Source organism: Saccharomycopsis crataegensis (genome assembly GCF_037102585.1).
Source record: "Saccharomycopsis crataegensis DNA, jcf7180000000075, whole genome shotgun sequence".
Classification (NCBI taxonomy): Eukaryota; Fungi; Ascomycota; class Saccharomycetes; order Ascoideales; family Saccharomycopsidaceae; genus Saccharomycopsis; species Saccharomycopsis crataegensis.
Window position 1 is genome coordinate 829492 of NW_027043822.1, and position 16131 is coordinate 845622.

At 39.3% G+C, this 16131-nt stretch overlaps 7 protein-coding genes across 7 annotated transcripts; 3 read left to right on the forward strand and 4 right to left on the reverse strand. All coding sequences in view use genetic code 12, as the record gives it.

Annotated features, from left to right (window-relative positions):
• Positions 1 to 248: 248 nt before the first annotated feature.
• On the forward strand, positions 249 to 4127 carry BUD2 (GTPase-activating protein BUD2; the record flags this gene model as incomplete). The annotated part of the gene is made up of 1 exon (XM_064996101.1): positions 249 to 4127. The coding sequence occupies one exon, from the start codon at positions 249 to 251 to the stop codon at positions 4125 to 4127; it is 3879 nt and encodes a 1292-aa protein (XP_064852173.1).
• Positions 4128 to 5228: 1101 nt separating this feature from the next.
• EMC6 (Emc6p) lies at positions 5229 to 5576 on the reverse strand (the record flags this gene model as incomplete). The annotated part of the gene is made up of 1 exon (XM_064996102.1): positions 5229 to 5576. The coding sequence occupies one exon, from the start codon at positions 5574 to 5576 to the stop codon at positions 5229 to 5231; it is 348 nt and encodes a 115-aa protein (XP_064852174.1).
• Positions 5577 to 5787: 211 nt separating this feature from the next.
• On the reverse strand, positions 5788 to 6603 carry PUS5 (pseudouridine synthase PUS5; the record flags this gene model as incomplete). The annotated part of the gene is made up of 1 exon (XM_064996103.1): positions 5788 to 6603. The coding sequence occupies one exon, from the start codon at positions 6601 to 6603 to the stop codon at positions 5788 to 5790; it is 816 nt and encodes a 271-aa protein (XP_064852175.1).
• Positions 6604 to 6894: 291 nt separating this feature from the next.
• TEF4 (translation elongation factor EF1B gamma) lies at positions 6895 to 8130 on the forward strand (the record flags this gene model as incomplete). Its single annotated transcript, XM_064996104.1, has 1 exon — positions 6895 to 8130. One exon carries the CDS (start codon positions 6895 to 6897, stop codon positions 8128 to 8130), a length of 1236 nt encoding a protein of 411 aa, XP_064852176.1.
• A 731-nt stretch (positions 8131 to 8861) lies between these two features.
• SLT2 (mitogen-activated serine/threonine-protein kinase SLT2) lies at positions 8862 to 10397 on the reverse strand (the record flags this gene model as incomplete). Its single annotated transcript, XM_064996105.1, has 1 exon — positions 8862 to 10397. The coding sequence occupies one exon, from the start codon at positions 10395 to 10397 to the stop codon at positions 8862 to 8864; it is 1536 nt and encodes a 511-aa protein (XP_064852177.1).
• Positions 10398 to 11104: 707 nt separating this feature from the next.
• On the reverse strand, positions 11105 to 12322 carry DASC09_025030 (uncharacterized protein; the record flags this gene model as incomplete). The annotated part of the gene is made up of 1 exon (XM_064996106.1): positions 11105 to 12322. The coding sequence occupies one exon, from the start codon at positions 12320 to 12322 to the stop codon at positions 11105 to 11107; it is 1218 nt and encodes a 405-aa protein (XP_064852178.1).
• Positions 12323 to 12933: 611 nt separating this feature from the next.
• On the forward strand, positions 12934 to 16095 carry DASC09_025040 (uncharacterized protein; the record flags this gene model as incomplete). The annotated part of the gene is made up of 1 exon (XM_064996107.1): positions 12934 to 16095. The coding sequence occupies one exon, from the start codon at positions 12934 to 12936 to the stop codon at positions 16093 to 16095; it is 3162 nt and encodes a 1053-aa protein (XP_064852179.1).
• Positions 16096 to 16131: the final 36 nt, after the last annotated feature.

A 16131-nucleotide genomic window follows, 5' to 3' on the forward strand; every position in this document is an offset into this window, starting at 1 on the left:
AACCAATTCCGGCAGTGGCATCACGTGTAAATTTAATCCCGGCAGCCAGTAGCAGCCAGGGCTGCGCAATTTCCAAGGAAAAAAGAAATTTGGTTCCGCTGAAAAGTTGACGTGGATTTGAAAGAAGAAAAATAAATGTCTAAAAGAACATGATTCATATGATCTAATCAGATAACAACAATCAAACAAATCAATATACCTACATAACCAAAACAAAATAGATACTCCAATTTCCTTTCTTCCTCAATATGATGTCATCCAGACTGGCCGTAAGCAGCCGTCTGTTCACCACAGATGATCTCAGGCATTATATGGTTCAGGACAAGGGTAGTTTTACCGGAGATCTAGAATGGTCCGACGATAACTCCCAATGGCAGACCAACACTTTACAAATCAATTCTATTGGTCAATTGACGATATCTTATTCTGTATCGCAGTGTGCAGAAGTGGATAATAACGCAATCAAACTCAAGAACCATAAGCTATTCAATCTAGGGAGGTCTGCTACGTCGCGAAACTCCAATAACAGAAAGTCTTCATTCCAAAAAAGACGCCAACAGGATGACCCTGACTCCAGTATAGATATACTGACCAACCCTTACAGCGATGTTATTATTAGGAACCTTCATTCAAGTTCTGTGTCGTTGTCAGTTCACAATGGGATATCCACTATCCAGGTGGTGTCAGTCAACAAGGAGAAATGCTATTTTAAAAGTATAAACAATGAGAAACCCCAGTTTGTTCGGTTTTTGGCTAATCTTATGGTTTGGCAAAACATGAACGTGTACGGTATTCATAACAAATATTTCAATATCCCTCTTCCTTTTGCCACTATGAACAACCCCCAAAACATGCTCAATATCAATAACGGTGGTGCAAACAATGATAATCCTAAAAAAGATTCGGTGGCAATGAGCCAAAGTATTTTGATATACGATGATGATGATGAGGATAACGTGATTGTGATCAATAAAGAGGAAAAAAACCTTTTGGTGTGTCGGTTCAAAGTGTATGGGCCAATTCCTAAAAACCAGCGGAAAAACCTTGAGATTCCTGGCCCTAGAAATCCATTGTACCCTTCTGATCAATATAAGGATGTCCAGGAAGGATGGTTTTATGCAATGGGGGTGGTCAAATCTAACGGGATTCTTGATTTGCTATCAGAGTACGATGGTACTTTGTTATACTCCATCAATGTTTCTACTTTGATTCGATCAGAAATTCGCCAGGTACACCATCTGATATTCGAAAACTCTAATGTGTTATTCCTTGGGGTCATTGAAGAATTGAGAGACCTGAATATGAATAGCAATCTTTGTCCAACTAGCCAACGGCCACCATTTTTCCTTCCAAGTCCGGTAGTCAAATTTAATGAACTCAGAAACTTTCCAGTTCAAAGAATATTACTTAGCTTCCCACTTCATATTGATCTTGAAGATTGGTTTGTCGCATTAAAATCGCTTGCCGCTGGTGAATATGTTGGTATCAGTTCCCAATACTCCACAAAATCGTCGTTTCGAATCTACAAGAAATTGCATGTGGATGTTCTTGAAGCTAATCTTTCCGACTGCCCTGTGGAAAACTCCGATAGTGATGATTTGGATGACGAAGGTAACATTGCCCCTCCAAAGCTTTATACGGACATAATATTTTGGGACTCTACCTGGGCCAGGACCTCGATTGTCCAAAGTAGCAAGAGTCCATTTTGGCGGGAAGAGTTTGTATTCGATTTACCAATTCTTACTAGCGGGTTTCAAATGCTCATTAAAAAATGTGTGCCTTCAAGTGTTCTAAATGCGGTGGCCAAAAAGCAAAAAAACAAGACTTCAAAAATCGAACAACCAGAACTCGCTGCTGGTGATAAATTTTATTCTGAGTTAGATACGATCGTTGGGATAGTGACAATCACCGAAGAGATCATTGATGAATCTAAAGGGAAAGAAACATGGGTACCTGTTTATTCTCCGACGAATAATCTCGTGCCAATTGGTCAAATTTGCGTGCGATTATCATTGAAAGAATGGCATATCTTGTTACCTTCCAACTTTGATACATTGCAAAAGATGCTCATAAACACCTCATTAGCCGATATCATTGAATTTCTCAGTTCGAGTGATTTGACCTCCAAGTATGAGGATCTTGAAGAAATTTCTAACATGATGTTGGATATTTTCCAGGCGTTGCATAAGGAGGAACTTTGGTTCAGTGAATTAATTGATTTTGAGCTTCGAAAAGTGGGTGTAGTTGCAAGATCCAATCATGCAAAGAGCGGATCAATGATGCGTGCCAATGGAATGTCAACCAATTTTTTCAATACTTTGTTTCGTGGTAACAGTATTCTTAGTAAGACGTTTGAAAAATATAATCTTCGAGTTGGGCAAGAATTTTTGGAGAAAGTGGTTGGTGAATTCGTTTTACAAGTGGCAGAAGACAATTACGATTGTGAAATTGATCCAGCAAGAATTCGTGGTAGCACCGAGGAAAAAGAGGCGATTATTGACGAAAATTTTATGAAGTTGTTCGATTACGTGGAAATGATTTGGGAAAAAATCTATAACTCGTGTAACGATTTACCAGCACCAATTCGCCGGGAGCTTGAAATATTCAGAAACAAATTAGAAAATTGTGGATTTCTCAATGATCCCAACGATTTGGACATTAATAAGTCTCAAAGCAATTTGGCTTTGAATTGCGTCACTGGGTTTTTGTTTCTTAGATTAATTTGTCCAGCAATTTTGAATCCAAAGTTGTTTTTCTTGATCAAGGACCATCAAACGGGAAATATCAAAAGAACATTGACTTTGATTTCTAAAATCTTGTTAACGTTATCAAATAGAACCAGATTTGGGGCAAAAGAACCTTGGTTAATAAAGATGAATTATTTTCTTGAACAACATGAAAGTGAATTATTGGAGTATTTGGATATAATCACCAATAGGAAGCTCGATCATAGACCGAAGATTTTGGATCTTAGTGACACAGTGATTAGACCAGATATTTCCATTTCCCCACAGATTAGTATTGAATTACCAACCAACCCATTCTTGATTGATAAGTATTTCAGGCTCACCCAGCTTGCAACGATTCTTGCCGCTGAATTGGAAAACCAGCAAGATGAATTCAATTTTTCTGATATGGGCAATTCCAGTGGTCCAGGAAGCGTTAGAAACTCCTTTAAGATTGGGTCAATGAAGTTCGATGAGCAAGTGATGAAAAACAATAATCTTGCATATGCGTCAGAGGAATTGCTTCGCAACCTTTCGCAAATCAACGCTGCTTCCAAGCGGGTTTCTATGATGTCCTTAGGTGCGGGTGGTGGAATAAATTCCAACCGTGGTTCCATTTCTACTGATTTAGCAAGACACTCCCAAGTGTCTATTGGTGATGTGAAACAGGAGTCGTATTATTTATTGAAAAAGATTTCAAGACTCGATTATTTGTTGACCTCGTTTGAAAACCCAAGTTTGATCTATGGCAATTGGGGAAAGTTTGTCAACACGGTTATTGAAAGCAGTATCATTGATCAACAGCGAAGGATTCTTTATCTAAATATTAATAACAGTCTGAGCGGAGGATCTTGGATTTCAGATCCAAATATCAAAAAGTTAACAAACGACGGGATTGCTTCACTCAAGATAAAGTTTACCAGTCCTAAAAACTCAACACCCCCATCGACTCCAACCTCTCCAATTAGAAACTCTGTTGGACTTGGCGGAAGAAATGGTAAAACTGGCGGAACCGCTAGCATTATCCTTGGTGCTCCTCCTAGACTCGGCAAATTGATTAGGTCGGCGAGTAGTAGCACATTGGGGGGCCGTGCCACTGTATTGGACGCATTCACCGGTGGTGGTGGTGGTGGTACTAATGAGAGTGCCAATAATTCATTTTCTGGGAAGCCTATAGATGTTCGTGGCAATGGCAGGGCCAATTCCGAAATGGGACACCGCGGAAGTGCTGGTGCTGGAATAAATAATCAAAGCATACGTTATTTCCAAGGTTCACCAGGATCCTTGCCATCCAGTCCAGCCGGACAAGCTAGTTTTGGCGCAGCCAGTGGTGGTACTACTGGCGGGAGAAGCCCATTCAAAAAGACTTTCTTTTGGAGAAAGAAAAACAATGCGGATTGATCTCTGCTTTTTTTTTTTTTGGTCCATCCCTTTCTTATTATATTTTTTGTTTTTTGTTTTAAAAAATCTTTTTTTTTTTTCATGTTTGCTCTTTTCTATCGCAATTTTTTTGTTTTGTTTTACGTCGTTAGACTGTTTGCTCTGCTGTGTTATGATTAATTTTACCTGATTTTCATTAATAATAATAATAATAATAATAATATTAATAATAATAATTTTTTCCATATTTTTGCTGCTTGATTGCTTTTGTCTTTTTAATTTTGAGAGTTGTCTTAGATTTATATTATTTGCTCCCTGTTAATTATTTTCCTGGATTGATTTTTGACCTTTTACTTTTTTTTTTTTCTTTTTGTCTACCATCTGTTGCTTGCCAGTTTGATTTAATAAAAAGTTGTTGATATCATTGATTTGGGATGTAGTTATTGTTATCCTCTGTTTGATTTGTAGGAGTTATCACTGAAGAGCCTTTTAGGAAAAGATCGTCGGCTGTGGCAAGAGTTTCGTACGAAAACTTGGTTTTGCCAAATATCTTATGAGTATATCTTATGAGTAGTAATACAGACTACTAGTTTTCCAATATTTCGAAACCTCGTAATCCCCTGTAATCTACCAATACTTAGTGGGCTTAATATGTCGTAAAATACCTACGTATTCGGCTGTATGGCTTGCCCCTATGAGATTGCATTTAATTATTTGTGGTTTCACAATCTACAGTTCAGGTCAGATTACAATATTATAATGAAAATCCATTGCTATAATACACATTTATGAAATGATGACTGGGTTTGTTTTCCCTCTATTGTCCCAAACAAATTATCAGCATCGGATGATTTGTCGTTTATAATCTGAATTTTCCTATTGATCAATTGAAAGCCTTCTTGTATGTCATCTTCATTTTCGTGTTCATTAATTGAAACTTTTGCAATATGCTCTTGTCATTCAATTTTTGATCAAATAGAACCTTCATCATCCATCATCTTCATTATGCTTGCGACGTGTTTGCTGGTATCAATTGATGACAGCCAAAATATAGATAATTAAGCTAGCATCTTCAGAAACGTTAAAAGTTAAGAAAGGGCAATATAAGAGAACCTTGTAGACTCACGTACTGATCAAGCACACTACCAATGTCCACATCATGATGAAACTAAACACACTTCGAGAATAGTCAACCAAAAATATTTCCTTTATCGGATGCTGGAAGTAGTTGCTAGTGCTCCCACCGCTATTGATATGAGCCAATACATAGATCACCAAATCAACCAAGAAGCTTGCACCAAAGAAGAACCCAAACCCATGGAGAGACTCGAGGTTCAAGATCCCCGCCACCGTCCCCATCACAAGTGAACAAATGTCATGAATATAATTGATCTTCTTGGTGTTGGTGCGAATACTCTCGCCATATGTCACTGGGACATATGGTCTTGATGATATCTTGTCTTTAGGCATGATTAGTGGAGTATCAACCTGCTGCTAGCTACTGTTAGTGGTGACTATGTCATTTTTGGTGATTTTCTGCGCTTTTTTTTGTTACTCTGTGTCACCGTCACGGCCGCATAGGCAGGTTTCCCCGGATACTCCCAAGAATGTTAATTGTCCCTACAATTGACACTATATATACATTTTTGTTCTTATATACGGAATTTTCTGGTTACAATGGTCATTTGAGGTCCCTAAGGGCCTCCTTTATTTTGTCGCTCAACTCCCCAAACGTCTCCTGTTCCCCACTCATATGCCCTCGTTCAATCATCCAGTCCCACAACCCCGACCCATCACTCAATTTCCAGCTCCATTGCAATGGGGCAAATGTCTCATACTCTTTCATCCCAATCTTGTTTCTCATATATGCTCCATGTAGGGCAATGGGAGCACTGTAAGGCAAATCATCCAGTCTTGTGGTCTTGTCGCTAGTGTTTCTATATCCGTGCTTATAGTCGCCAACTATCGAGTATCCCAAATGATTGAGATGTATTCTGATCTGATGTTTTCTTCCTGTAAGTAATCTTAATGCCACGAGTTTCCTCCCCAGATCATCGTCGGAATCAATGATCTGATATTTAGTTCTCGCCTGCTTTCCATCGACGATAACATCTATAAGTCCCACATCATCTTCAACCAATGGGAGTTTCTTGAATTGTGATAAATATTTGTTCAGTTTTATTGGTTCCATCAATCCCACATACTTTCTATCAATAATGAACCCTTTGTTGGACCATTTCCCTCCCTTCATGTTTTTGGAGAATTGCTGGGCAGCAATCTTTGATCTCCCTATACAAACGCACCCGCTGACATTGAAGTCGAGTCGGTTTATTGGGAATAACTTCTGTTGGTCATAACCCATCTCTTGGAGCGTGTGAAGTACAGTATTGTTATAAAACTGCCTATTCATTGGAGGTTGGCAGAACATTGAAGGATTCTTGTTGACCACAAGGTGGTGGATCGATTCCAGTAATACAGTCAATTTAGAAAGTTGCATCGCTAATTACGAGAGTGGTTATTATTATAATAGAACATACAAAATACTGATACTCTACCTCGATCTGCTACTGGTGACAGAAGACGAAGAAGAAGAAGAAGCAAAAAGAAGAAAAAAGAAAAGCACGTCGGCCGACACGGATTACCACATACCGACACGGAGCTCACGTGTTGTTCTTTTTTTTTTTTTTTTTTTCTCCCTCCAAAATCACCAAAAATTCCCCAAAAAAATTTTCACACGCCTGTTGTTTCTGTCCTTTTGGTATCCCTATAGATCTACACATATCCAAAAATGCCAGCTGACACTGTTTACTCCGGTCCATTCATGAGAGGTTTCTTCGTTGAAGCCTTAATTCAACACTACAAGATTGATGTTGCCGTCAAGGACATCAAGGAACCAATCGTTGCCGCCAACTTCCCATTGGGTAAGGTTCCTTCTTTGATTGGTCCAAAGGGTTTGAAATTGACTGAAGTCATTGCCGTTATGTTCTACTTGATCGCCAAGCTCCCAGAAGCTGAACAAGCTAAGTTGTTGGGTGCCAAGGAACAATTCCCAGAACTCATGAAGTGGTTGTCTTTCTCCAACTCTGAATTGATTGGTTCCCTTTCTGGTGCTTTCAAGCCATTGCAAGGTAGAGTTCCATACAACAAGAAGGTTGTTGACGAAAACTTGGCCACTGCTGAACTCGTTGCTGCCTCTTTTGAACAAAGATTGGTTAACTACACCTTTTTGGTTGGTGAAAGAATGACCATCGCTGATGTCTACGCTGCTTTCGCCATGTCCAGAGGTTTCGCCACCGTTTGGGGTAAAGAATGGAGAAGCAAGCACCCAGAAATCATGAGATGGTTCAACACTATTACTGCTTCCCCAATCTTCAAGGAATCTAAGTACGCTCAAACTTTTGAATTGATTGAAAAGCCAATCGAATTCGTTCCACCAAAGAAGGAAAAGAAGCAAAAGCAACAACAAGCTCCAAAGAAGGAAGCCAAGAAGGAAGAAAAGCCAGCTGAGGAAGAAAAGCCAGTTGAAAAGAAGGCTAAGCACCCATTGGAACTTTTGGGTAAGTCCACCATCCCACTTAACGACTGGAAGGTTAAGTACTCTAACGAAGACACCCGTGAAAAGGCTTTGCCATGGTTCTGGAATGAATTCTACAACCCAGCTGAATGGTCCCTCTGGAAGGTTGAATACAAGTACAACGATGAATTGACCATGACCTTCATGTCTAACAACTTGATTGGTGGTTTCTTCAACAGATTGACTGGTTCCATCAAGTACATTTTCGGTTCCATGGTTGTTTACGGTGAAAACAACAACAACGGTATCGTTGGTGCTTTCTTGGTCAGAGGTCAAGACTGTGCTCCAGCTTTCGAAGTTGCTCCAGATCACGAAAGTTACAACTTCACCAAGTTGGACGCCACCAAGGAAGAAGACAGAGCTTTCATCAACAACTCCTGGGCTTGGGATGAACCAATGATTGTTAACGGTGAAAAGAGAGAAATCGCTGACGGTAAGGTTTGTAAATAAGCAAATTGCTTTCTGTACTTGTTGAGGAGAATATTTAGAAAAATTTTTCCTTTCATTAATTTCCATAAATATTATTTTATACTGAAATAATGAAATTTTTTGGTATTAGTGTTTATTAGTTATTCAATTACAGTCTTGATTTAGTTATTATTTTTATTTAAACCGATTTTTGTGTATGCTTTAGTTGCTTGAAATGTATTTCGTTGTTTTGCGATGATTTAACTATCATTTGTCCATTATTTTTGCAATTCGTAGATTTACCATTTTAAGGCTAGTTTGCTACTCTGGTTCTGTTTGCTCGACCACATTAAGGGATATCCCATTACTGACTTAACTCCGAAACGTCATTTATAAATAAGATCCAAACTATATTTTTGTATGATAACACGAAATCTATTGCATTGCTTTTAAGCGATAATTGCCATAATACAAAAGAAAGAGTTCGATAACTCTAAGTTGGTGTAATTATAAGTGAAATATGAATAGATAAAATAACATAAGTGAAGAAATGAGGAGAAACCATTGAAATAAGTTGACTGGAAGGAAAAAAAAAAACTTTAGTGTGAAAAACGGTTGAAAAGTTCAACATTTCAAATTTATTGAACCCATCATTGCAAGATCTTCAGAAATAAATATTTATAACATTATTAATATTGTCAAATATTAGCTAGGTTTATCTATGCAGTTACTTCTATATAAAAATAAGAGGACTGAAACTAAGTAGCCCATTATTATCTATAAAATCCTTGACCGTCCAATCCAAACTCCAATTCCTGTTCTAAACCTGTCAATAAATCTCCCTTACTCTCGTTCATCCCAACATCTGTAATTCCATTAGCATCCTGATAAAATATGTTTTCTTGAGGCTTTGGTGGATCATCGTAGAACTGGTTTAGTTGTTGTTGGTTCCCTACATATTCTGTTGGTGACATCATTTGTGATCTGACATCATGGTTATTATTCATTCCTGCTGCCTCATATTGTTGCTGTTGTTGCTGCTGGTGCTGCTGGTGCTGCTGGTGCTGGTGTTGTTGTTGTTGTTGCTGTTGTTGTTGTTGTTGTTGTTGTTGTTGTTGTTGTTGTTCAAAATGCTGTTGTTCAAAATGATGCTGCTCAAGAAGTCTCTGCTGTTCTTGTTGATCTAACATTTCTTGATCAATTTGCGGAGGTTGTGGGCGACGTACAAATTCTCTGAAATTACGTACTTCATCCAACAATAATTGTTTCATACCTTCGAAATCTTCCAATGTCTCGAATGAGAAGTCAAATTTCTCAGTACACCCATACTCCTCCGCCGCATCATGCCAAACATGGAGATATGGATGTTGAAGAGCTTCATCAACATCAATACGGGCACTTGGATCTAACGCAAGCATTTTATCAAGAATATCAAGAGATTCGAGGCTGGCTTCAGGATATAGACTTCTGAAAGGAACCGTTGGCATAAATGGCAAAGATCTAACGTATGCCTGGGCTCTTTGTGAACCAATTCTCACAAGAGTTTCCTCATTTGGAGTACCAATTATCTTCAAGATCTGATTCAATTGATCGACGTAATCTTTACCTTTGAAAATCGGTTTGCCTCCAAGCAATTCTGCCAAAATACATCCAACTGACCAAATATCAATGGCCTTGGAGTAGCTCTGGAAACTCAACATGATTTCTGGGGCACGGTACCATCTAGTGGCCACATATTCTGTAAGATACCCAGCGTTTTTTTCGGCATCGTTGGAAAAACCTCGAGCTAACCCGAAATCACAAATCTTAAGCTCACAGTCAGCATTCACCAACAAATTTCCCGGTTTTAAATCACGATGCAAAACATCGGCAGAATGGATATACTTAAGCCCACACAAGATCTGGTACACGAAACTTTGATAATGAGCATCAGTCAATGGTTGACCCGACTTAATAATTTGGTGCAAATCACATTCCATAAGTTCTTCATAAAGGTAAACCTCGCTGAAGTTCACTGGGTCGACAATGTCTAAATCAAAAAGAGAGGTGATATTCTTATGACCTCTGAAATGCTTGAGGAGTTTGATCTCACGAATGGCACGCTTGCACAACACTTTTTTGCTGAAAATATTGGTAATCTTCTTGATGGCCACGGATCCTCCATTGGGAAGTTCAGTGTATTTCGCAGAAACCACTAACCCATATGCACCTTGCCCAAGTTCCTTGATGATTTGAAAGCGCTTGTCAATGATGAAATCCTGACGGAAGACTTTGAAAGAATGACGCTCTTGATTTTCTAAATCAGCCATAGCCTTGTCCTCTTTATTCCCAAATGTTCAAACTAATGCTTGGTGAAACAAAACCGCAAGCCGGAAAAATGAAAAAAAAAAAAAATAAAATGAGAAAGGGTTGAAAATAATGGTTTCTATAAAAGCAAATAAAAAACCAAATGAGGAATCAATATTTCTTTCTGATAAGATGAAGATACCGACGAAAATAAGGCCCCTGAAGTTACCAGCGATTCCAAATGTTTCACCAATTTAAAGATAACAGCGAAGAATCCTAAGACTTAGCACATCACAAACATCACCCGGATGTTATGTTGTTAACAGGCAGGGTGACCCTGGAAGTGGTGACGCAGACAACATGAGTATAGTAGACAGAGTAGTAACCCATCAAGAACAATAGGAGCATAAATCGTTGGATTTTTTAGTGTTCTTAAAGAAAGATATTTCTGACTCTGTGTAACATTGAATTTACTGTATCATGGCTCTTAATATATATGCATACGGGTATCTCAGTAGTTACAAGAAACAGCTAAATGAAACAAGCAAGATTGAATACAGAATTACATAAACACCTTAATCAATTGATTTTTTTCACTATATTGCCCAGCCACTTCTCAACTCCATTAACGTTTATTCTGATTGGTCGTTAGTCATTTATTTATTCTCCTTATATTTAAGGAAAGTTTTCATCTATATTTCACTCTAAATTAAATTTTCTCTGCTGCGAATCAAAAGCTGTGGATCTTTTGACCAAGCTTGTAGACTGCCTTCAATTCACCCGACTTGGTCAATATATTGATATCAGCATCACACCCTGGATTCAAAAACCCTTTTCTTTTAGAAAGGTTTAAAGAGCTGGATGGATTATTGGTGATGGTAGCCAAAGCCTTCTCAAGAGGAATCCCCGTCCATTTTATGAGGTTATGGGCACACTCCAATAAGTGAGTGGCTGAGCCGGCGATGGTCTCTGTATTTTCCAATAACAATAAATTCCCCTTTTTCTCTATCTTCTGATTACCTCTGGTGTGCAACCCATCTTCCAACCCAATCAAGTACATTGCATCAGTGACGAGAATTGCTTTGTTAGGGTTGGCATCATATGCGGCTTTCACAGCACTTGGGTGGACATGAACACCATCAGATACTATACCATAGTACGGGATTTTTTCAGCTGGTAATTGGTCAATGGTGGCGGAAATCAACCCCACAACCCCAGGGTTTCTGGCACTGTAAGCAGGCATAGCGTTGTAAAGATGGGTCATCATTGATGCACCGTTTTTGACTGCTTGCACTGCGGTATTGAAATCGGCCATGGTGTGACCAATGGAAAAAACTATCTCTTTTTCTTTGGTGACTTGAGATATCACGTCCAAGCTCCCTTCGATCTCCGGGGCAGCAGTGAGGATTGCAGTGTATTTTTCAAAATCATCACCGTATCTCTGTTTTAAGGACTGGTAGCCTTCTTTCATTGTGGTGATTGTTTCTGGAGGATGACACCCTTTCTTCAATGGAGAAATAAATGGCCCTTCAATATGGGCCCCCAAAGAATCCGCCTTGGATGCAGACCGGGTCTTCAATCCCAATATTAGCAACACATCTCTGTAGACATCAGAAAAGCTGGAAGTAACGGTTGGACAAATACTGGTGACCCCGTGCTGGAGCAATTTTTCCATGGACTTGTTATATTGCTGAACGAATTGTGCTTTTGATGAGTCATTACTGAGGGTGGTTGAGTAGTCCAAACCGAAACATCCGTTGATCTGGATGTCGATGAATCCAGGAGAAATGATCAAGCCTTGGAGGTCTATGGTCTCTATTTTCTTGGGGCTTGCACCTGTTGGTTTGTCGATGATGATCCCCGAGGCGGCATCGATGTATAAATCTTTTTCAATTAGTTGGGCATTGTCTGCCAATGTGCAGTTGGTGAAGTGGATTATGTTGGCCATTGCTATGGTTGGGTATTATTATTATTATTAGTTGGTCAGGGGTTATATATTGGTTGAAGAGTGGAAAAAGTGTTACAAAACTATAGTCGGAATATCTTTCAATATATATATATATATATATATATATCCGCAGTATACATAATAATATCCATATTATTGGGAAAAGATGCGAGCTTATTGTTGCAGTTGCACCCAGTGTTGCATTGATTTCTCCGTACAAGTCTACGAAAGAATACGTTAAATAAGCACGAGATTCCATAGCTTGAGAAGAAAAACATCACCCACTGAAACCTTGCTAACAAATATCCACTGATCCAATTCTAGTTTCTCTTCTTTCGTGCCCACGTTGATCAATACCACCAAGACGAGGATCGCTAACCAATTCACGATAACAGCCACCGGGTAATGCACCGTAACAATTAGTGCAACATTAGAATATTCCACATTCACTACGGCCTGAAGTCATCTTGGAGTCACTGCCAACCTGCTGCAAATCTTTCAGCTTACTTGTTATTTTATACTGTTGACTCTAAACCACGTTGGCCAGAGTATTGTTATTGGACCAGCATGATGATGAAAGCCTGACTGAACATAATTAATATCACCAAACTATGGATATTGTTGGAAAATTGTTTATGGTGGGGTTCGAAGGAACCGATGTCACCCAGGAAATCCATACTCTTATCACCAAATATCGTGTCAGCAGCATCATATTGAGTGGGAGGAACTTCATCAATGCTGCTCAGGCGAAAAAATTGATCCATGATTTACAAGCCCTCGCCATGCACTCTGGGTACAATTATCCGATCATCTTTGTTATTGATGAGGAAGGAGGAATGCTAAATTCTCTTTTCGACAAGAACTTTATCACACAATTCCCAGGAGCCATGTCTTTGGGAGCGACGGGATCCGAGGAGTTGGTTTATCAAGTACATCGTGCAGTCGCCAAAGAGTTGAAATCCATTGGGTTTTCCATGCATTTGGGGCCAGTGTTGGATATTTTGAAAAATGGGACCAACACGTTCCAACAACAGATGATTGGGGTGAGATCTTATGGATATGGGGTTAAATTAGTGCTGAGATTTGGTAAAGCCGCGGCCCAAGCCTTTCGAGATGAGAAGTTGTTCAATTGTGGCAAACATTTTCCTGGCTATGGATCGGCCACTGTTAACTCGAATTTCGAGCTCCCGATGATTGTTGAGTCCACAGAACAAATGATGGAATTTAATCTTGTTCCTTATAAAGACTTGATTAATGCGGGTCTTTTAGATAGTGTGTTAGTTGGAGGATGTGCCGTGCCAGGGGTCAATAGTAACGATTTGCACGCCTGTTTGAGCCCAACGATTGTTACCAATATGTTGAGGGGAAAATTGCAGTTCAAAGGGATCGTCATTAGCGAGTGTTTGCTACTAGAGGCGCTAGATAGAAACTTTGGGGTGGTTCAAGGATGCATATCGGCATTTTCCGTGGGTTGTGACTTGATCATGTTGTGCAGTAACTTCAAGATCCAAGAGGAGGCGATACTAGCAATGCAGTCTGTTGTTGGCGATGAGTTGATTGATCCGAGTATTTTGCGTCAATCTTTACTGAGAATTGAAAACTTACAACGTCAGTTACCGAGCTGGCCAGAGGTCATTGAGCAACAGGGAATGTTGACCCAGGATATTTTGAACCAGCATAGATTGATTTCCAGCTTGGCGTACAAAAAATCAATCACGGTTATCAGAGACGCCGGGCTTCCGATAACCAGGTTTTTGAGTCCGAATGTGGAAAAGGAGAACACCATTCTATTATTGACTCCTTTGATCTCGCCGCTTTATGAGACTGTGGATGAGCATGGTAATAGATCACATATCAACAATATTGCTGCTGATGATTATGCCAAACTAAATCTTAACTACGGAGAAGATGTTTTCATTGAGTTAGGGAAATTATTGTCGGAGTATCGGCCGGGATACAAGATCTATCACACCAGTTACAATTCTAATGGGTTGACATCGTTTCACGAAGAGCTCATTTTGAAATCGAAAGTCATTTTATTTTTCTCTGCAGAAACCACGAAAAATTTGTATCAAGTTGGGGTTTCCAAACATGTTTCGATGCTTTGCAATTCACTGACGATTCGACATAGAGGCCAGGCACAACGAAGGGAGACCCGCCAAATGATTATAATCAGTGTTTCCTCTCCAATGGATTTCTTGTACGATATTAATATTGGGGGCTCTCCAACTGGGTATATTTGTACGTACGATTACACCATCAATGCACTAATGCATCTTCCGGAAGTGTTGTTCGGAGATTATGTTCCTACGGGGAAGATTCCGGGATTCACTATTGGCAATAAGAAGTTCATTGATGGTAATGGAGGTAAGAAAAAAGGTAAACATAGCTGGTTAGTTGAAGCGTTCAACTTCACACGGGATTGGGATAATTTGATAAACCTATTGAAAAACAACCATTATCTAGCCTTTTCTGCTGCGGAATCATCCTTGACGAGCTTGAAGAGGTTTTATCTTGATAGTGAGCACCACCGGAGTTTTGTGGTAAGAAACACTAGTTCGAAAACGATTTTGGGGATATCGACGACCTGGTTCCATTGTGAGCACTCTAAATCTCTGAATGATAATGTGGGGAATTTCCTACTCTTGTTGGTTGATAAAAATAAGAGAAACATTGCAATTGGAAGTCATTTATATTCAAAAACAATGAAATATCTCTTCGAGGAGGCTAATTGCAGCAGGGTCTATTTGGGAGGGGGATATCCGAAGTTGACGCTGGCCAATGATTTGTTGCTCAATTTTTCTGATGAGAATACTGGCGGTGTCAACTTTTTCAAGTCTTTTGGCTGGAACTTCGGTGATGAGCTGTTCATGTCATCTGGCAACATTCCACAGAGAAAGAGTAAAAAGCGTGATGTTAATGGTGAATCTATATCATTGAATATTAAAAACTCTGACAGAATGAGCGTCAGTACTTTATTAGCTGATAATGTTAGCGATGCAGCCAAATCAAAACCCGAATACTCAAGCCAAGCTTTATCATTTTCCGACGCTACCAAAGACCTGGACAACCCCTTTGCAACAAGACTATTGAACCAGCCAATCCAAAGAAAGGTGCGACATCTAATGAAGCTCGACGACATTCTTAGCTGGAAAGTCTCTGAAAATTTGGTTCGCCAGCTCCAAGTGGTAGGGATAATGTTTGATATTTGCAGGAATCCCGCAGATGTGTTTGCACTACAAAAGGGAAAGAACTCACTAAATACCTACGAGGAAGATACTGATAGCCACAGTGCCAACAAAGCTAATAATAATTACGAGATTTATCTAGAATTATATAAAGATTTCTGTGCTGCTGATGGCGATAAACAGTATCTTGATGGCTCTGGTAATTTGGATATAATTGTGGCTTTGGAGCCAACGAGAAGATCAGTGGTTGGTAGTTTGATTGTATTTAACGGTAACTCTAAATTTTCAAAGTTTTTCCCGTTTCTAGAATTTTCCAGAGGGAGTGACAATGCCCGAAAGCCCAAGGACCAAGGTTTTGCTTGTATAGCTGGCCATTTCATCGACCCATTGTACACCACCCTTTCGGAAGTGTTTGAGTTGGGATTGATTTGCACTGCACTAATGTACATTAAGAGTCAATACAGCAACTGTTCTGAATGCTTCATCACCGACATTGATGAGAAACAGATTGGCAGTTTGCAGGACAACGGGTTCAAGGTGCTAGAAAAGTATTACAATTATTATTCTGTAATGGGGAGAAGTTAGATATTTACGTTTGTATTATAATTAATATTCTTTAAT